Below are 22,512 nucleotides of genomic sequence, written 5' to 3' on the forward strand. Positions count from 1 at the left end.
AAGAGTACAAGTTACATATAACGTCAACATAAAAAATGGTATACAATTAGGTTATCATTATATGTTGAAATGTAATTTAAGAATTCAAATTTGGATGATTTGATAGTGAAAAGAAATATTTATATTAATTGTGCATGTCCTTATAGATCCACCTCTGTCTTTAATTGGTGTATTAAGATCATGCTAATTTTTTATCATCATGTGGTGTAGTAGAATACATATAGTCATTATATCGTGTAACACTTTTTTTCTCTAAAAATGTAACGGTCTTGTAATAATTGTAATATAATATAAATACAATTATAAATTATAATAAAACTAACTTATATCTTAAAGATGGTCAAGTTTTCCTTTTGAGGCACTTTGTTCTTCCACGTGCCTTATTTAAACCATGGATGTCAAATGGAAGGTCGGTTTGAATTTGAATATATCGAAATTGATTTAGTTAATAAATGAAATGATTATTAACCCACACAAAGGTTACTTGAACTCAAAAATGCATCCATAACCTAGCTCATCCAACTCTTGCTAAATTTTAGCTTTTAGTTTTTACTTCTTCTTTTATGATTTATTAATACCTAAAATAAAATAAAAAAATTAAATTATACATATACACAACATCAAATTAGAATCAAACTATTCATTAATCTTCATATTAATAAATAAAATTTCCTACAATAAAATCTAATGTAATATACTGCAAACACATGGCTAAGATTTTATTAACTTGAATTAACTACTAACATTACTTCTTATTATTATTAAATATCGAATTTAGACAACTATTTTTATTGAACCACATTTGCTTTCACGCACAACATGCATTGCTCTATCAAGGTTTTGATCAAACACGACAAACTTTCAGTATTGTTCCTGATAACGGAAAAATGATAACTACGTTGTTGATTAATAAATGAGACATAAATTATCACTATTTTTTTAGATGAAAATTAATGAAATTGGAAACGAAACTAATAATCAACTAGAGGGAAGATAATGTATTTATAATTTGAATTCTATATAACAAATCATGTGGAATTAGTACTATTCTATTCGTATTTTAGTTTGGAATTAGTTTTATTCAAATCCACAGTTATTTCCATTATTAATAAGCTATATTTTTTCAATTGGGCTATAATTTGTGTTAAGAACTCTTTCAATTTCATCAAAAAAAACTCTGTAAATAGTGTTCTCTTTGCCCTAATTTAAAGGCTCGTTTTGACATAGTATTTTCTTTGCCCCAATTTAAAAATTCGTTTGACATATGATATGAAATCATGATTGATTCAAAGTCACATATGATATGAAACCGTGATTTAAAATCAGATTAATACGACATCAAAATTTCGTTTGAACATGCAATTCGAATTTCTCAAGTTGCATTTTTTCACTAAACATAAAAATTTCACAAGTTGAGAAAATTATCAAAATTCCCTCTTAAATTTATACAATATTAGTATATTACCAAATGAGTCAACACTCCAAGAGCATTGTCTTTAGCTACTTTTACATCTACATTGCAAATACATGAAGATTTTTCCTACACACGCTATCTTATATTAACATAATATGTTCCTACATAACTTGATCCGGGAATATTAATACCATCAACCAAATATTGTATAAAGGCATAACTAGATCCGGGCGTTCTTAATACCGTTAACCAAACATTGTATAAATGCATAACTCAATCTGGGCATATTAATACCGTCAATCAAACACTCCTTAGGGCATCTCCAACCCAAACATCAAATTTTTACACCAAATTTGGTGTCAACACTATTTTAATATAAATCAACTCCAATCCACTGCATCAAATTTTACATCAAAAAGGAATATTTTTTTCTCTCTTCATTATTACATTATTATTTCTTATTTCATTTATATTTTCTTACTTCATAAAACAAATTCTTTCTAAAACATTCGCCATATATAATTCATATTATTTTATTTTATAGTTGTTTTAATATAAAATTATTTTATACCATAATTTTTTAAATAATATAAATTGCTAACAAATATTATACATAATAATGGATAATACAAATAAAAGTGAAATCATTAATGAAATACAATTAAATAAACATTACATAATTGAAAAAATTATTTTAAATTCTATATAAATATTCAACTTTCAAGATCACTACAGTGCTCCCATAAATGCTCTATTAATGCATTACGTAGTTCAAAATGAGCTTCTTTGTCATTTATTTTTTTATGTCGAGCTAGAAATTGTTGGAATCGATAATTTTCATCTATTGCCATTTCTGCCGTCGGAGTTGGACCTTCCAACGCATCTTGAATTGGTGCATTAAGATCACGCTCATCCTCAATTATCATGTTGTGCATTATACATGAAGTTAATATATCATGTAGCATTTCTTTTTAATTTTTGTGAAAGTTAGTTGTAGTTATATCCAATTATAATTTATAGTAGAATTAACACAAATTTAATTTTAAAAAAAAGTCATATATAGAAAAATTAATGTATAAAAAAAAGCTAACTTTTATATCTAAAATTAATATTATAAAAATATTACATAAAAAATAATTAAATATACAAGAGATTTAATTAAAACACACAATTTATATAATATTTAATAAAAAGTTTTGTATAATGAAATAATATTAAAATATTCAATAAAGTGAATTAGTGTGATGAATAGTGTTTGGTGTAACACTATTCACACACCAAAATGACGTAAAATTTGGTGTTGGATTGGAGCTCCAAAACACTAAATAAGAATTTGGCGTAAAATTTGGTGTTGGGTTGGAGATAGTCTCACGCATTATAAGGTCATGAGAGAAACCATTTAACCTTCCACTTGAAATTGCAGTAAAGATAACAATGTACAAAGCACAAAAATTTGTATACACAATACTTCCACCCAAAAAAAAGACTAATACTCAACAAACCCGAAAATCCAACCAACCCAACTATAAGATTTTACCTTAGAAAAAAAAAATAACAATAGAAATCAACATAAAAGGTAGGTGAAGGCTTCAACTCTATAGTACTTTTTGTCTAATCCAGAATAATTTGTACAAACTTTAATATCCCACCAGGCGTAATCGTGTGTTGTTCTTGAAAAATCATTTACAGGTCATTAGCATGGAGCATGGAGCATGGAGTTGATAACATGCATTATCAGACGAATGCTTGAAAGTTCCGCGGGGGTTGTGGTAGGGAGAGTCCGATGATGGTTTAGTTTCTGATATACTTGCTCAAAAATAGGCCGCACGTGCAGTACAATCACCGGGTCAGTTGGATTTATGGCTGATACCACATCCCTCATCCAGGATAATTTTCGAGATGTCTCGTTGGTAATATCACACGCCACCTGCTGAAGAAGTGAAAGAAGTACTCCTTGACTCAACGGGAGAGGATTCATTGATAAGATACCCGACAGATCAACCTGGTAAAAGGCACAGGGAAACCATTAAGATGGATCAGGAAAAGAAAATTACTTCAAGGATGCACCAAAAGTGTGGCCTAGTCGCCAATGAAGCAAGAACGGCCAAGGTTCAAATCCTGGCAGTGACAAAAGTTATGTTGCTCAAACTCTTTGAAAATGATTACAAAATCCTCTTTAAGTAAACTACGTGTAAAGTCATTTTGGTACATTCTACATCTCTTTAGTTTAAAACCACAAGATTCATAAATCTTCTTTACTTCCTTAAACTCCGTGTCAAGTCAAAACCATACAAACAAATTGAACTGGAGGAAGTAATAAACTACGAAATCAAGACACCAAAATTTGAAATGATCCATTTAGATACAAGAACTTTTTAATTGAATAAGGTTAGTTACTAGTCAATTTGCATTTTCCAACTTCATCATTTGGATGGTTTGGAGTCCATCCTTCTATCAGCTCGAAAGATAGGAGGTGAAACATTTGCCTAGTACAAGGAATAGCATTCAACAGCAGTACTAAACTACCCGATATTTTAATTGTCCATAAACAAGTGATAAAGAGCAAACAGTATACCTGCAAACATAACCACGATACAATAGACACATCAGTTCTGTGCAAGGCTGTAGTGAATGCCTCCTCGTACTTGCGCTCCGCCAACAATCTAGATAACTCTTTGATTGGATCAACAGGAGCCTCAAGCTATTAAAGAAGATAAAAGTTTGAAATAGAACAATAAGGATTCAAGTCTGAAAGCAGAATACAAGTAGCTATCAATTATTCTATCTAGTAAAAAGTAATTTAAGGGAATAGAAAGAACCTTCTCATGCAGTAATGGTCCATTACTCATGTGGCTAACCAGTGGATTCGATGACTTGGAATTTGCTCCAGAAACTGCAAGCGTAAGCAACTTCTTTTGACCATCAGCTAGCTCTCCGCTCAATGTTTGAGTCATCGATGATGCGGAATTAATGGCATCCTGAAAATTAACTCAAGTGTGAGTTCTTATTTAAAGATAAGAAAAGTCAAATGCATATGCTATTCCAAAGAGAGTATAAACTTGGCCATTATCAATGATAACAAGTATATCCAAGAAAAGTTAACTGACACTCATTGCAACAACTTTTCATACATACAATGGAAACAACCTCTCTACTTTCACAAGGTAAGGGTAAGGTTACGTACACACCACCCTCCCCAGACCCCACGTGTGGGATTACACTGGGTATGTTATTGTTGTACAACAAATTATCCATTCAATTCTATCACCAGAGAAATGTCAAGAGTTACATTCACCCAGTGAAACCTCCATAAACATATACCAAAGGTAAAATCCATATTTCTTTTTCTATTAGCGAACAACAAATCAAGGTAGGGGCAAGGCTGCATACACACCACCCTCCCCAGACCCCACGTGTGGGATTACACTGGGTATGTTGCTGTTGTACAATGAATTATCCATTCAATTATATCACCAGAGAAATGTTGAGAGTTACATTCACCCAGTGAAACCTCCATAAACATATACCAAAGGTAAAATCTCCTTTTCCAAGTAACTACAGCTTTCAAATCTAAAATGGAAGTAACAACCAAAAGAAGATTACCACACACAATCTCATGACATCTACACTAAAAGAGTTAGTCACTAAATCTCTAGACAAACGAGATCAACATGTATCACTCAGTAACCTTGAAAGCAATAACACAATTTCCGACCCAACACATGCCTAAGTCCCCCTTATATATAGTCAAGAGATTAGCCCCCACCCCAAACCCAAGTATCCCCTAGGAGAGTGGAGACAGTGGGGAATGTTCATTGTGATGCTACGTTCATGTATTCAATAAGAGCATATGCAAACCTGCTTCCAGACCCTTATATAGAGAATACAAATATTCACCTCTGCTTTCCAATTAAACAGCTATTACAAGGATAAATGTTGTCGTTTGCGCTCTATTTTAGTGATGTGGAAGCATGAATATCAACTTGTGAAAAAGAATGAATATCAACTTTCTTATTTTAAAAAAACATGATATATCAACAAACACAGATATATATATATATATATATATATATATATCATTTTTCCTAGAGAAAATAGTTAACTTGAAGAACCTGGATTTTGTTAACATGCCTATAGAACACAGCATGAATTAAACAGCTACTACCCCGAGCTTCAGGTAGATTCCATTATTCCATTTTGTCTTCTTTAATTAGAAAACTAATACTCCCTCTATTAAACTTTGTTTGACTCGCCACAAAGTTTAACAAAGAAAGAAAAATTTTAAAAACTTGTTGTCTTAAACATGTCGTAACATTTGTGTAGCTATAAGCCTATAACACCTTAGAAACTTGTGGTCTCAAACATGCCATAACATTTGTGTAGTTATACCTATAGAAGTTGTTAGTATTAATTAAGGAATTATAGAAATGTGTCATTCCTTTTGGAATGGACTAATAAGGAAAAAGTGCCAAACAAAATGGAACGAAAGGAGTAGAAAGGATGGTCTAATAGGAAGGAATAAGAAAGTAGCTAGGTTGATGGTGCAACAAAATAATTGATAATCAGCATAAAAAAAAAATCCACATAGGTTGTGGAAGGAGTACATCATTGGCCACCAATAACTCTCCATTCCAGAGCATAATATAATGTAAGTTAGATAAATAATGTAAGTTAGATATATTGAAAAAGGAAGGAATTGTCCTACCCGAAATTAGCAAGAAAACAGAAGGGTAATAATAAAACCACTGCTCAGAAGCCATACCCTTAAAGCATGTACTAACGGTGAATGCATGGACTCAAATTGCTGTAGAGCGAAACCAGTGTGTTCAGCAAATCCTTTCTGAAACGTTAAATCTACTTGCTCAAACATTGCCTTGCATGACATCTCAAAGGCAGGGATCACCGAACCTTCCATTGTAGATTTCACAGTTTCCTGCAGGACAGTTAGAATGTTATTGGGTACGTAGCATCCAACATTAATTTTGAAAACCAAAGCATCCAGGAGAAGGAGCACTATGAAGACAGCAGAAAAGAAAAATAGCAGGTTGAGATGTTCAGGAAGCAAATTCAAGGAGCTACTATGCTTGTTAGAAGGAAATCTAGCAATCAAGCGTTGCAGTGGAGCCACAAAACATAAGTGAATAGACAAGGTTGAGATTTGTACCCACATTGAGTGGCATTAACTAAATAAAGAATTGTCTGCTCATGCTCCTCACCTGAAGAGCCTGCTTGCCAGAGGTCTGGAATTGTGCTTGAATTTGCCTAGCAACAGAAGCTTCAAGTTTAGAGCTAACTGTTTTCTCCAGTTGGTTTACTGCCTTGTCACTAACTCCTTTCTGCACCATTCACATTCCGTCATTGACGAACAAATTCATTTTTTTTTAAATATCCAGATTTTCATAATATTAACCTGGAAGGCTTCTGAAATAGCAGTTGATACAGTTTTCTCAATGATAGGGACAATACTGCGTGTGACGGCTTGTCCAACAGCTGCCAGTTCTTTCTTCATTATTTTTTCAATTAGCCCTGGCATGTCCTTGTTAAAGCAGTTAGATATCAAATTGGTTATTTGTTGAGTACGATCACGAAGTAATTTCTCTTGTTTAGCACTATCTTCTTGGTAACGGACCCATAAAGCATCGGAATTGGCCTTGACAGCCTTCTCCATGCTCTGTCCCAAGGCAGCCTCAAGTCTTCTTCCTTCTTTGGTAACTGGAACAGCAACCATCATACCCATCTGCTTTTGCGTTTCTTTTTGCATATTAAGAACCTATGAAGGCACAGCATTGAGAGAAAATGATAACAAGTAAGAATAGCATAGAAGCAAAACAAAACGATAAGGTAACTAGGATGATAAAACTGCAGGAAGCGCAATTTCCGGCATGCTTTAATGTTTCATCAATGCAATACAAAAAACGGTTGGACAAAGAGTCCTCTCACATAATAAATATATGTATAAGAATCAGCTTCCGTCACTTGAGAAGTTTGAATGTTCCAAGAAGAGAATTCTCTGAAAGTAATTTTACGAACAATTAGACGTGAAAGAGACCTAGATGACGGAACTTGACTGACAATAGTGCAATAAATTTCGGGAGAGAAATCCCTGAGGGCCAATGGCGCATAGTTTGAAACTCAAGTGGATAATGGACCCGCACCCCTCTACCCTTCTCCACTAAAACCAGCATTTGAGCTTGTGACATATGCCTAACCGACACATCATGTGCTGCGCTCTTACCACTAAACTAGGGGCAAATTCTAGGAGGGAAATCGATCAGGACAAGGACCAATTAACAGATAGAAAAAATCGCAATGGGGTGCAGAAAAAAAGCAGCCGCAAGTGGCATATTAAGGGAAAATGGATCACCATCTGTATAAGAAAAGTAGTAGTGAAACTTCAAAGTAATGGCAACCATCTAAATATATGATTAAAGTAGTGACGAAAACCTGTAATTTGAAATACTAACTGACTAAAAGCATGATAAATCAAAATAATAACAAGAATATTAAGATCATTAAAGTTTAACATTTTTTTTTTGAGAAAGGAAAGTTTAGCATATTTATGCACAGTCCTGTAGTCAAAGCAGGCACCTGATTTAGCTTCTCACGCATAGACAAAATTTGTGAGACTGCAGCTTCCATAGAGGTGTTACTTGAGCTGACACCACCCTCATTGGAATCAGATGACTTGAAAGAACCAGGTGAGGGTGAAGCTGGTTCAAATCCTTGAGTGTTCTTTGCCTTTTGCTTTTTCCCTTTGGCACTAGAAGCTGGAGGTTGATGAGCAGAAACTTGCACATTTGAGTCTAAATTATTTCCAGAGATCTCCTTTGCAGAGTCACGATCTTCTTCAGGGGCTGTTGATGCTTGGATCAGCTGCTCAGTTCCAGAAACCCCATCAAACTGCCTAGATTCCTCGACAATACAAGTTTCAGGCGATAAGGCACGACATTCTCGAGCCATTTCTATTCCAAGATCAGATGCCTGAGAGCAAAAGGGTTTCTCCTTGTTATCTGACACAAAAGTATGAAGTTCTTCTTGAGAGCCAATATCAGTTTTTTGACTGAATCTTGTTTCACCAACATTCTTAACTTCCACCTCCACATCGCGGGCTTCCTTGTTGATTACAACATCCTGGATACTTGATTGTCCCTCGCTTTTATGTTCATTAACATGGTTTACCTCAGAAGATGAGTTAGCCATCAATATCTCTGAAGGAGTCACTAGATGAGTAGGGTGCTTGAATTTAACTGTATTACTAATACACGAAGAACCATCATCACGGGACACGTCATCTTCATTTTTCATTGGGTCACCATCTGACGAAGTAAGGCCAGTCAAGTTTGGATGAATGGCATCCATTTGCCTGTCAACTGAATATTCAACAGCTTTAGGATCCCCAAAATGGTCATTGACAGAGGGACCAGGCTCAGAGCTGTTTGATATGCTTCTGAAACCAGAAAGTTTTCTAGCCAACTCAGGACTCAAAGGTGGTGGTGATGTAAAGGGAGCAATATCAGTATCAGTAGTAATACTGGGTAAACTAGATGATTTAGATTCTGCAATAGAAGAAGCAAATTCCACAGAGGTGGCCAATGCAGTGCGTGCATCAGTCATAAGAGGTCTAGCTGTAGCTACAATCTCTGTGGCACTCTCATTCACTAAAGTTTTAGGTGCAGCACTAGTTAAAGGGAACTCCATTTGTTTACTACCAGGAAGATCAACAGGAACATATCCTTCAATACTAGCAGCATCACGTGAAACATTAGATTCCGTCCTTTCGAAGCCCACACCATTCTCCATCAGAGGTGGCAAGCATTGGGATAAGTCCAAAGCATACTGCTGAATAGCCTGCGTCTGTACACAGTACACCTGAACAATCTGTTCACCATGAGGCAGTAAATCACTTGTTCCAGTGAAACTCAAAATTGGCATTGTAACTGTAAATTCAGCTATGTAATCCATATGGGTTGCCATTGGGTTCAGGCCATACTCTAGATGAACAACATATATGGCATTCTTTTTTGCATTCGCTAATAAGAGCAGACCTGCTTGAGACAACGCTACAACTTGGTTAAAAAATGTCTCTTCAGCACGAGCTTCAGCAGAACTCTTCAATTCCAATGTTTGTATACAGTGCCATGATTCAGCATCACTAGGAAGTAACCAGCCTTCCTTACTTGCTGATACCCATATCTTCATTTCCCGATTAAGTAAACCCTGTATGCTTTTGACTGGTTATATGTGAAGAACAAAACGCTAGAAACAACCAAGACACAAACTTATAGAGAAAAATAAAATAAAATCAAGATCAACTTCTGAATGTGTAGCAATTAGTCTCCTAAAACATGATCGCTTTAGGAAAACACAGCTTATTCGTCAAAGAAGACGTTTGTTTCTGTCAAAAGATGCTTGCTATAAACTACATTAGCACGTACCCCAGTGATGAGTATGATGTGATCTGGGCGGTCTGGAGCAGACAGGAAGGTGGCTGAATGAACAGGATTACCATCATGAGGCCTGAGAATTGCAATTGGTTGAGGCTTCCGGTCTTCCCAAATCTTTATCTGTAAAACAAGATACAAACCACATGCATGAGTCATGAAGCAACCAACCTTAGTTATCAAACCAGAAGATAATCCATAGTTCATCATCAGATCATTTTTTCCCTTTCACAGGACACAACCACATCCTTTTTTTCTTTTTGTTTTGTTTTGACTTCAGAACTTAACACATTAACAAAATACAAGGGTGAAGGATGCATAAACCTAAAACTGTGCAAGTACTAAAGAAGAAACCATCAGTTACAGTATGACATTGCCCATTTCCTCATAAGTAACAAAGGACTGCACACATTCTGGGACATTATTTGCTGTCGGTTCAAGAGAACACTGGAATCTATACAAACTAGATATTGTTTTTATATAATAACATATTTATTTTTAGCACTATATTTTACATGATATTCTTACCAAACATTCCCATGTCAATTGTTAGTTGGTTATTCCAAAATGCATGGGATGCCATCTCATGAAAAACAAAACAATGCCTTGTGGGACTTGTTGATGAATCATCATTTTACAAATGAAAATGCATTGAATGATATGGCTGCTATATAGAGCAAGGACAGCAAATATAAATGCAAACCGTTTAACAGACAATAAGCAAAACTTTCACGAACCGTGCCATCCACTGATGCAGATACCAATCGAGTGGTCATCCACTGGCACATTGACAAATCAGTCACTTCTCCATCATGAGTACCAACAAGTTGTACCCCATCAACCAACCTGTCAACAGGACACCTGAGGGGTTCATCTGCTGAAAAAACGTCAGCTTTTCCAAATTTTGTGGTATCAATTTTTAAAACATGTCTTCCGATCCCGACCACAAGAATTTCCTGTTGAAGAGAGCGTAGTAATAGTTAAGAAGAAATCCAGTACAATAACTATGCTAGAAAAGAGTTCCACAAAAAAAGGAGAGAAGGATTTATGGTACTTGTTTGTGACAATGCCAACAAACTCGGGGATGAAGAGATTCCCCCTCACCAACTATTTGAATAGCAGTGACAATCCTCCCTGTAATTTGGGGCTTATCTTCCTCATCTGGTCCTTCAGTAATTTTCCATATATAAACACGCCCATCGACACTTGCACTGAAAAAACCGGAAAGTTAGATAGATCACTTACATAATACCTGATATGAATAAAAGAGAAGAGCACTACCTAGCCAAAAGGTGAACATCCTCAGCAAAGAAAGCCATGTCTGTGACCCTCTGAAAGAAATTTCATGACTTAGATTAATACAATAATGCCATACTCCAAAAGAATGGTTAAAACATATGATAAAGTTCCAATTACTAAGTTTTACAAAATACAGATCTTCTTTTGCCTTACTAAACCAAACAAGACAATTTTACTGATCTTTATTTACAGAATAAGCCTAGTCTGTAATGGTTTTATACATTACCACAACCAGTATAATTGTACTCGGTAGTCGGTTCAACAATCCAAAATAAGCACATGCCAAGAAGTCAAGGCCAAAGAGTAATAGCAGCTCTAAACATGTAGATATGGTCCCTTTTCTAAAAACAACAAGAGGAAGATGGCCTTTACTTGAAAGTACAACAACACACCCAGTATGAAGTTTATTTCAGAGCCATGTCTAGAGAACCAAACATATGTTGCATACTTCTGCATGACATGTGACAGCAGAGTATGACAACAAAGTGTGAAATCAAATGCCACACATTTCAAAAATAAGAGACACATTCCAATATCCCATGAAAAAATCATGCACGTTTCAATTTCACATGCACCTAGGATATAAGTGGAAAAGTGAATATCATGACTTCAATGAACAGTACCAAAAATTAGAGCTTCTCCATAAAACCCCTCTACTTTGGGAAATCCCACAAAATATGATGACTTTTCATCATCCGGCCCTATCCACAAAATATTCAACTTGACAAGACAATTGTTACAAGCACATCACAATTGAGAAATACTTACTAGAACCTGGTATATGCATAATTGCATAAAATGTGTCTTTTGTACAAAATTCAACACTTGAACAACGGATAATTAATATGACTTAAATAACAAAAAATAAGTTAACTAATATATTGCCTTACCTCAATTTATGGCTTAATCATGGTAACATGGTGTGGTGCATGGCAAGTTATTTCCGAATCGAATAGGAGTGCAGTACAATCTCTACAATTTTACCATCACTAGTATTTTATGCATACCAACTAGCACAAGTATTTATAATGTTCATAAACAGTTCACATAACAAAAGAGTATGAAATTCACATCTAATGTATCTAGGTACATCAATGAAAAGATCCAATAGATTAACAGAACCATTACAACAAAAAATGTAAGCTTGCGGAAAAGGCCAACCTGTGCAAGACCTTTAAGCAATGACCTCAACGCGGTGTTAATGTTAAGCACACGAATAGCTCCCAATTTGAGTCCATAACATATATAGCTTTTGTTAACTGCAATTTGCCTGCCTAAAACAAGTCCCGGATCCGAACCATACTTGGTAATGGGAGTAACCTCCAGCTGAGGCTGCACTTCACCAGGCAACCTATCATCTATATCATAAACAACATGATCCCCATTCAAATGTCTCCCTTTAGGTAACTTCCTACTCGGCATTCGCAACGGGCTACTCCCTGAATGAGCAATACCAACATTTGGTGAAGCAGAAAAATCAGAAAGCTCAGACCCAGAAGTTGTAGGCTGTAAAGGAAGAAGTTGCACAGTGGGTTGCTGAAGAACTTCAGGAGTTGAAGGTGGCGCACTTAACAAAGCCATAAGTCGAGCCCCAGGGTTAGGATTCGGGTTATTTCCAGGATTCAAGAACTGGTGAGGACTAGTAGGGGTGGGTGGTGGTTGAAGTGGTGGAGCAGGGAAAGACATAGATCTTTGCGGATGCATATATCCATCATGTTGAGGTTGATGGTTGTTATACTGTGGAGGAGTATTGTGATTGAATTGAGGGATATTGTGAAAAGGGGTTGTCTGGGGTGGGTAGTAAAGTCCTCCGGCACCTCCTCCTGTACCACCACCGGCGCCGCCGGCAGTAGGCGGAGGATAAGAAGCTGAAGGAAGCATAAATTGTGAAGAAATCAAATTCGGGTTAATGGGGTTCTGGGTATTCAGGTTTGTTGAAACTGGAGTTGAAGGCTTGAAGAAAGTATGCATATCAAACGGTGTTCCACCGGACTGGTTTGGATTTCCGGCGGCAGCCATAAATACCTTAAATAATACTACAAAAATACAATACTTGGGGAATCAATTAACGAGTATATGAAGAGAGATTTGATGAAGAAGATGAATATCGATGATTGAATGAAGGATTTGGAGACAGAGATCGGATTAAGTGCAAGATTGAGTAGTGTGACTCTGTTGAGAGTGAGTGATGAATAGATTGGGACCTTTTGGGGGGAGTAATGCTATTATGGGAAGAAGATGGATGAGAAAAATATTATTTTATTAAATTGGGGATCTAATGAGAAATTATTATTTTTATCACATGTCACAGTGAATGGTTTGGTAGTTGAACAAAGTAAGCATGTATTATTATTTCATCTTTTATTTTGAATAAAAATAATATATGAATTCTCTCGTTACATATATTAGATTATTAGTTATGTGATTTTAACATTAAAATCAAATATTAACTTATCTCTTATGCAGAATTTAATATTTGTATAATTTTCTCAAACTCAAATCAGCTACCAAGCACCTTGCGATTGTCTTTTTTCTCGTTTTTATTCTTTTCTTAAAATATAAAATGTCATGTAATTGAGAATTTAAATATGAATAGTCAGTGAAGAAATTATAACTACCATTGTCGAATACATATCGAAAAACGTTAATCAAAAGAAAAAAAAAATTACATCTAAACTTTGATAAAAAAAATGACGAATGAAAAGGAGAAACATGACGAGGAACAACAAATGAGAACAATAGAAAATAGAAGATTATGAGAAGTGGCATGTGACGATGATCGTTGGCGATTTGCATAAAAAGACTAATAGGGGGTAGGATCTGTTATATTTCGAACCTACACTTTAGGCGGGATCAATATCTGATATAATTCTTGATCCAGATATATATTCATAATATGGCATGAAACATTGAACATAATTTTAAGATGAGTGGAAACGTGATTTAAGAGCATTGGAGGAAAATAAGTTTCGTAGAAGAAATTTTTCATATATCATAGTATTAAAATATATAAAATGACATGAATGTCAATAATAAATATACATGCCATGACAACATGCTACTAACTGTTGATGAAGTCTCAAACATAATTAAAATTGTATGTCGGAACAAGGCCTCTAGCATACATTACACTAAACATATTAAAACATTATAAGGTTTCATCTGTTTGCACTTAATAAATATCTTAATTTTAACTATTCAAATTTCAATCATTAAGTAATCTTAATTGTTCAAATCTTAATCAGTAAATGTGTTTATTTTCCTTATGTAATAACCACTTAATGGATCTGAATGATTGCGATCTATAACGAAGTCTTCATATCATTGAGATGTTTATTTAAGTTTTTTTTTACAAAGATGGCAATGTATCGGTGCTCCATCTACTTTCACTCGTCACCCATACCACCATTTCAACCACAATTACCATCACCATCAATAACCACCACGTACAATTCACAACAATCATTCTCAATCCAACCACCACCACCACTTTTGTCAGTCACCAAAATTAATCGTTATCACCATTAGCAATCATTTACAATTGCACCACCAATCACTATTATATTCACTAATAATTATCGCCATTAATCAATATTATTCCACTTAATTAACATTCTCAATCACTAACCACCATGGTTAATCAGTACTATCAATTAATATATCATAAGCTACTACCCACAATCATCATCAACCGTCAACATCATCTCAAATCGATTCACAAGTTAGTCACCATCATCAATTGCCATATAATTTTCTTTAAATACCTTATTAATATAATATTATACTTTCTTTGTCCCAATTTATAAGACTCGCTTTTTTTGTCAGTTAAAAAAAATACAATTTTATATTTAGTAATAATTTAATTTTAAAATGTCTATTTTACCCATTATAAAAGGATATATAGCCATACAAACATCTATTACTTATTTTAGACTACAAGTTTCAAAAGTCTTTTTTTTTAAATTCCATACAAAGTCAAATTACATCTACAAATATAACATGGAGGGAGTAGTAGTTTAGTATTTTATTTGAATTTTACATTTTTTTTAATACATTCAAATGTTAAGACAATAGTCTTAATTTTAAGATCTAGATCTTAATGCAACGTCTTAATATTTAGTATGTTCAAATTCAAACCTCTAAATCTTAATGTTCATCATAATATTCTAATGTGCATTTAGATCCATACGTTTTAGTTTTGATGAAAACATAGTAATTTGTGATGGTTGTTACGATTCGCATCTCACGAGATGTGAATCACATGAGCCCATCGCAACTCCATGATGGGTCATTGTCAATAACTCTAGCATGCATTGGAAGTATACCGTCTGAATCACCTTTGATGTAACCGCATGAACATGCACAAACTCATAACATGACGTCTGACAAAAATCATTGTTACGTGATATGCGAGACATCTCCTTGCATTTTACCACATGATTCCTTTTCAAAGTGATATTTGAGCGACGAACGATTTAATTCATAGTCTGAAGGTACGAGGTATTATAAGCGTGGGATAGAGAAAAAATGAGAAGAGACGATGAAAAACCTGAGATATTTTGGGTTTGACCCTTAGACTACTTTTTAATAGTATTTTATATTTGAATAATAAATCAAACAATATAAAAGAAGTTTGAGTATTTTTTTCACCTATCACTTCATGTATTTATTTCTTTTTAATAGAGAATTTTTTATGAATTACTATAGTTTGAAGTAAAATTATTATTAGTAACTATAGGTTACCTAATTATGATTCATAATTATTATTTTGTCGTTGTATTTGTTGCTCAAATTCATTATATTTATTCGTTTGATACAAAATATTTTTTCGTTTAAACTAATTGCATCGACACATACAATTTCACTAGACTAACTATCGATTCTCTAAAATAAAGAAAAAAACTACATAAATTGACCATTAGACCTAAAATAATTACATGTCCATATCCAACTCAAAGTAATTCAAGAAATACACATTCTCTCATAAAAAAATTACAGGTCATTCCTTCTTTCATTAAGGTTGATAATATTCGTTTAACTAATATTAAATCAGTATCTTATATTGTATTGATATCATTAAGACTGATAATTTTTGTTTAACTAATACTAAATCAGTACATATATACAATATTGATATCATTGAGGTTTCTTGTTCATAAATTACTCATTAGTCAACGATACTATAAGAGTATATGTATCTTGTTATGGTATCATTAATGTTTTTTTGTTTAGAAACTACTCATTAGTCAATGATACTATAAGAGTATATGTATCTTGTTATGATATCATTAAGGTTTCTTGTTCACAAACATATACCCTTTTATATTTATACTCCATTAAATAATTACAATATATACTCTCAACTAATTTCGTTTAACTAATACTAAATAAGTATCATATACTATATTGGTGTTATAAGGCTGATAATTTCGCTTAATTGATAATAAATCAATTTATATTGTATTGGTATCATTAAGGTTTCTTGTTCAGAAATTACTCATTAGTCAATAATACTATAAGAGTATATGTATATTGTTGTGGTATCATTAAAGTTTCTTGTTCAGAGATTACTCATTGTCAATGATACTATAAGAGTGTAATCATTAAGTTTTCTTGTTCAGAAATTACTCATTAGTCAATGATACTATAAGAGATTATGTATACTCATGTAGTATCATTGACTAATGAGTAACTTCTGAACAAGAAACCTTAATGATACCAATACAATATAAATTGATTTATTATCAATTAAGCGAAATTATCAGCCTTATAACACCAATATAGTATATGATACTTATTTAGTATTAGTTAAACGAAATTAGTTGAGAGTATATATTGTAATTATTTAATGGAGTATAAATATAAAAGGGTATATGTTTGTAATTATTTTGATTTTATGAGGTATTTGCTTAGTTTTTCCTAAAATAAATTGAACCAAAATGAGCTAAACTAATATATAACCGCCAAATTTAAAAAGATTGAGCGGGTCATATGGACCAATTTTAGCCAATTTTTTGTTAAATGAATAGTAGTACTATACTAGGTCACAAACACTCTATCTTCCGCCGCCTTTAAACTCTTCCGCGTTAACCACCGTGTAGCACCACCATTGTCATTTGTCGCCGTTCAGATTCATCTTTCCATCACCGCAGCTCGTTGTCCAGTTTCCCCATTCGGACGACGCGATAATGGAGTTCTATTGAGTCGCGAGGCTCTACGGGTAGGGTGGTCTTGTTTCTAATCATGTTGTTGCTAAGAAATTTGAAGCCTTTTTTCAGGCGGAAAAGCCATTATAGCTTCGGTATCCTCTCTAGAGCAACTACTTTACCGGACCAAATCACTTCAGAATTTAACGAAATATGCTGCCGCAGAACTTTTTGGAGCTCTACTTCAAGCTGCAATGAGATGATTGGATTGTCATCAAGTAATTCTCGAAATCCTTATTTCTTTCATAATGTTGCGGAATTCTGTACTTTGTTAGGTCAAGAGAAGGCAGATGAATTGTTAGATAATGCTGCTGCTACTAGTAGTAGTGATAGAGGAAAGGAAGCGAAATATACTACTAGAGAGATGGTTGATTTTACACAGATTCATATTAACAAGCTGCCAAGGGTTTTAATCATGGGACGCCCTAATGTAGGGAAATCAGCATTGTTTAACCGATTGATACGAAGGAGGGAGGCGCTTGTGTACAACACTCCTACTGATCATGTTACTCGGGATATACGAGAAGGTATTGCAAAATTGGGGAATTTGAGGTTTAAGGTGTTGGATTCTGCTGGTATAGAAGCAGAGGCTTCTTCTGGTTCTGTTCTTAGTAGAACTGCAGAAATGACTGGAAATGTGTTGTCGAAAACTCAATTGGCACTCTTGTTAGTTGATGCAAGAGATGGAGTGTTGCCTATGGATTTGGATGTTGGAAAGTGGTTGAGGAAGAATGCACCTGGAATGAAAACTATTGTGGTGATGAATAAAGCTGAATCGCTGGATGATTGTGATGGTACACTTGCATCTGCTGCTGGTGAGGCTTATAGATTAGGATTTGGGGATCCCATTGCTTTATCTGCTGAGACTGGACTTGGAATGGCTGAACTTCATGAGACTCTTAGACCATTACTTGAAGAATATGTGCTCCAAAACAACTTATGTGCTGATGAGGAGGTACAGGATAATGACTCCTCCTCTGAAGATATGGAGTGTAAATTGCCATTGCAGTTGGCAATTGTTGGACGGCCCAATGTTGGAAAGTCAACCTTGTTGAACACAATCTTGCAAGAAGATCGTGTTTTAGTTGGCCCTGAGGCTGGTTTGACTAGAGATTCCATCCGCGCTGAATTTCAGTACGAAGGAAGAACCATTTATTTGGTTGACACAGCAGGCTGGTTGGAGAGGACAAAACAACAGGAGAAGGGCCCTGCATCTTTAAGTATTATGCAATCAAGGAAACACCTTATGAGAGCACATGTAATTGTTTTGGTCCTCGATGCAGAAGAGATTGCAAACACTAGGCGAAGCATGAAGCATGTTGAAGTAGTTATAGCAAGGCGAGCGGTTGAGGAAGGACGTGGTCTTGTTGTGATTGTAAATAAGATGGATCTTCTAAGAGGGAAAGAAAATTACAAATTGTACAAGAGCGTAACTGAAGCTGTCCCCCAAGAAATTCAGACAGTTATTCCCCAGGTCACAGGGATACCTGTTGTATTTGTTTCAGCTCTAGAAGGAAAGAGCCAGATAGCTGTAATGAATCAGGTCATCGAAACATATGAAAAGTGGTGTTTGAGATTGCCAACAGCTCGTCTTAACCGTTGGCTATGTAAGGTAATGAGCAGACATTCATGGAAAGATCAGGCAGCTCAACCCAAGATCAAGTATTTCACTCAGGTGAAAGCTAGACCTCCAACTTTTATTGCATTTATGAGTGGAAAAACCCAGCTCTCAGATACAGATTTGAGGTTCCTAACTAGATCTTTGAAGGAAGACTTTGACTTGGGTGGAATACCAGTCCGTATATTGCAACGAACTGTTGAAGGAAATAGTAGAACTAGTACCAGCAGCAAGAACAAGCAATCAGCTAATAGAATGATGGAAAGGGTTGTTTCAGACAAAAGAACAATCCTTGCTGTAGAAAACAGCAGAACCACTTGAATTATCCAAACTTTAGCGTATTGTATGTGGTCATATCTTTAATTCAGAAAAAAGACAGAAAGAGTATTTTTGGTCTTTGGGAAGGCGTATATCCACTTTGGATTGGGTGCCCGGCATAGGGCTTTTGACGTACCTTGTAAACTCCCTCCACCATTGTCTCAAGTCTTTTCTCCATTGTATCCTATCATAGACGATAGCCCTCTATATTTTATGCTTTATGTGAATATGTCAAGGAAGTTAAGTTTTCTTTTTTCTTTTAATTAATATAGGGTGAAAATCATTTTGTTTCTTCTACATGACTGAGTCTTTCAATGCTTTTGTGGTAAAAGTTAGAGAGAAATAGTTCTAAATTCTTGGAATAGATTAGAAGAAAAACTATGACTAGATTTTAACAGAGGTATGAAATAGCTTCTGCTTTGGATACTCCGATTCCACCAAAAGTAAGAGAAAGAGTTACTTAAAATCAGGAGGAGGGAAGAAAGAGTTACTCAACACCTGTTTCAAGTGCATGGCTTGAAAAATTATGTGGTGGATTTGAAGCAAATGTCATGTCAATGTAGAGTGCCATGCCGACATGCTCTAATGCTGCATGACTCATATTAGAGAAGATCCTACCAAATTTGTTCATCCCCTACTCAATGAAGAATGCTATATGAAGACGTATTCTAGAAAGATCAATCCAGTACCGGAAGAGAGCAATGGCCAGTTGTAGATCACACTGTTGTGCATCCTAATAAGGAAATGGAGAAGAGGAGAGGTAGATAACCAATTAAATGGAGAAGAGAACTAGATGAACAACCAGCCAAAAAGAGAGCAATTCATTGCACTTGCAAAATATGCCATCAAATTGGGCATAGTAGTGGGAAGAAAACATCAAGTACAAATGCTGGCAAACTTCATTAGTAAGTTTATCGGTTTTTCTTACATGAGTTTTTGAAAATTGTATTTCTAGCTGAAGCTTGAGTACTCCATTATTTTGTTGTGATTCTGTGGAAGTTGATTTTTTTCTTCTAATGCTGGTTTTGTTAATCTTCTGCTGGTGCTTTCTGATGCGGCTCTTGAATTGTTGGCCCTTTTTGATGAGTTTGTGATGATGTTGGCTGTCTCGCTGTTGCTAGTCTTTTTTTCTCTACTGCTAGTAGGTTGTTTTCTTTTATAAACCCATACGGATTTTGCTGCTATTAAGCTGTTGGGTGCCAACCTGTGCTTGTGCATGAAGAACTACTGGTCTTTTTTCTATATATGGTAATTTTAGTCTAAATCAGATTCTATGTTCAGATACAAATTGCTTTATGGAGCAACATCAGTTCCTTTTTGTTTGCTTTTTAGTCATGAGTCATTTTTGTCAAACTGAATTGCTTTGGTGTGTGTTACATTACATGTATAGTCAATGCATATGGTTTTCGTATTACCCAACTAGTTTTCGCATAGGAATGCTATATTCATTTGCCTGTGCTTCTCATTTCTTGCTACCAGTGATTTGCAAAAACCACCGGATCTCTAGTTGCTGGAGTAGCCGCTTTTAGAACCACATTATTCACAGTTGGAGTTCCAAAAAGGATGCATCTTCAAGTCCAAAGCACTTCTGCTCGTTGCATACCTTGATCCACTGCTGTACGGATAGTGTTTGCTGCTGCAGTTTGAGCAGCAAACAGTTTTCTTCTTCCCGTACCTTTTGAATCCAGAAGTACCAGCGGACTTTATCCTTCCTTCCTATGTATAATCAATCAGTAGTGAGATAGTACTGTGAGTTTTTACTTGCCGTCTCACTCTTTGGTTTTGTTAGGCATATCATTATCTTTCATCTTATGTTACATTATACGTTCTCATCTAGAAAAAGTCGAATCGGCATACAGATTTTTGATCTGTTCTTTTATTGTCATCTGAAATGAAACATGACTTTCCAATTATCAGAGTGCTTCATGTTTGGAGTTGTAAAATTGTGCATGATTTTGTTTAGAAGAAACAGTGTTCGGATTCTCTTTTGTGCTACTGTCAAACCTCATTTCTAAGAGGTAATATATGTGCTCAACAACAATCATTGACTCAACGTCGTTTGTCTGGATATTTTGTATCTGCTATAGAAAAATGCTGATAACAGGCATTTTGGCCATTGAAAAGGCAATACATCCACTCTTAAAGGAAATGTTAAGTAAACATTTGTGATCATTCATGTTACTTATTATTATCCAATGGATTACATTAATAAGCTTTTTTATTTTTTAGAAGGTAAGTTGTATACAGTATCCAATTATCGTTTTTATTAGATTGTCAATTAATGTTCATCAAGAAATTTACTTGTAATTATCTAATAAATGACATAAATTTTTAAATATTTTCTTAGATAATAGGTTCATCCTTCTACTCTTTATCAACCATAGACTCTTTTTCTCCCTTCCATAGACTTATAACTACTTCTCCCATTTCTCAACTATATATATCCACACCTTCTTCCCACCATTCAAACTGATAACACCTTTGGCATGACAGCCAGACAACATATCTTGATCCATCGAACAAACAAAACGAAAAAAAACAATTAATTTTTTTTCAAAAAAAAAGAGGGTCCTGATGTGTCTATTGTTATCTGGTAGGATTTGCATGTTATGCATATGCTTATTTGTAGTGGTGGTTACAATTGGTTTGTTGTTTGGATTTGGAGTTTTCAAAGATGGATATCACAAATTGAAACACACAGTTCATGTTGATGAAGGAAGGCCCTTCATGGGTTACCATTCTACTCCACCATATTATTAGCAACATTTAATTTATTTTTTTTCTTTCTTTGTTTTTTGAACAAAGATTAATTGACATAACATTGTTTTCATCAATGTATAAGAATTCTGTTGTTAATTTGATAATGTAAGGTGTTATATACTTTTGGAAAGTTATGTGATTAACAATTTTAATGTTTGGTTGATTAATTTGGACTTGGTAGGTAGGTGAGTTTTAGGTTTTCAAGTTTGATTTCTTAGAGTGCTTTATAATTGTTTTATCTATTGTAGTTGATATATAAATAACCCAAAAATTCATCAAAGAATATATATGTATATATACAAAAAACATGCAAGTGTTTGCTATTAACAATAACCCATCTGAAATTCGTCAATACTGACTAAACCGGCTATGTTATAGATGGCGTAAATCACAAGGGCTAAGTTACTTGACTGAAGGGGACAAGTTGCCAAAGCGTAGGTGAGTGATAAGCGTAGG

At 34.6% G+C, this 22,512-nt stretch overlaps 2 protein-coding genes across 2 annotated transcripts; one reads left to right on the forward strand and one right to left on the reverse strand.

The window, feature by feature from the left end:
- Positions 1-2,800: 2,800 nt before the first annotated feature.
- LOC102602740 (enhancer of mRNA-decapping protein 4-like) lies at positions 2,801-13,350 on the reverse strand. The gene is made up of 12 exons (XM_006352479.2): positions 12,316-13,350; positions 11,137-11,186; positions 10,910-11,066; positions 10,593-10,811; positions 9,850-9,978; positions 8,003-9,631; positions 6,825-7,184; positions 6,631-6,750; positions 6,177-6,347; positions 4,234-4,392; positions 3,990-4,115; positions 2,801-3,416 (listed from the first exon to the last, which is right to left on the reverse strand). Exons 1-12 carry the CDS (start codon positions 13,171-13,173, stop codon positions 3,108-3,110), a joined length of 4,287 nt encoding a protein of 1,428 aa, XP_006352541.1. The 5' UTR covers positions 13,174-13,350; the 3' UTR covers positions 2,801-3,107.
- A 3,790-nt stretch (positions 13,351-17,140) lies between these two features.
- On the forward strand, positions 17,141-21,163 carry LOC102603077 (GTPase Der). Its single transcript, XM_006352480.2, has 2 exons — positions 17,141-20,201; positions 20,776-21,163. Exon 1 carries the CDS (start codon positions 17,398-17,400, stop codon positions 19,297-19,299), a length of 1,902 nt encoding a protein of 633 aa, XP_006352542.1. The 5' UTR covers positions 17,141-17,397; the 3' UTR covers positions 19,300-20,201; positions 20,776-21,163.
- The last annotated feature ends 1,349 nt before the right edge of the window (positions 21,164-22,512 follow it).

This window comes from Solanum tuberosum, unplaced genomic scaffold, assembly GCF_000226075.1.
Source record: "Solanum tuberosum cultivar DM 1-3 516 R44 unplaced genomic scaffold, SolTub_3.0 scf00149, whole genome shotgun sequence".
Lineage (NCBI taxonomy): Eukaryota > Viridiplantae > Streptophyta > Magnoliopsida > Solanales > Solanaceae > Solanum > Solanum tuberosum.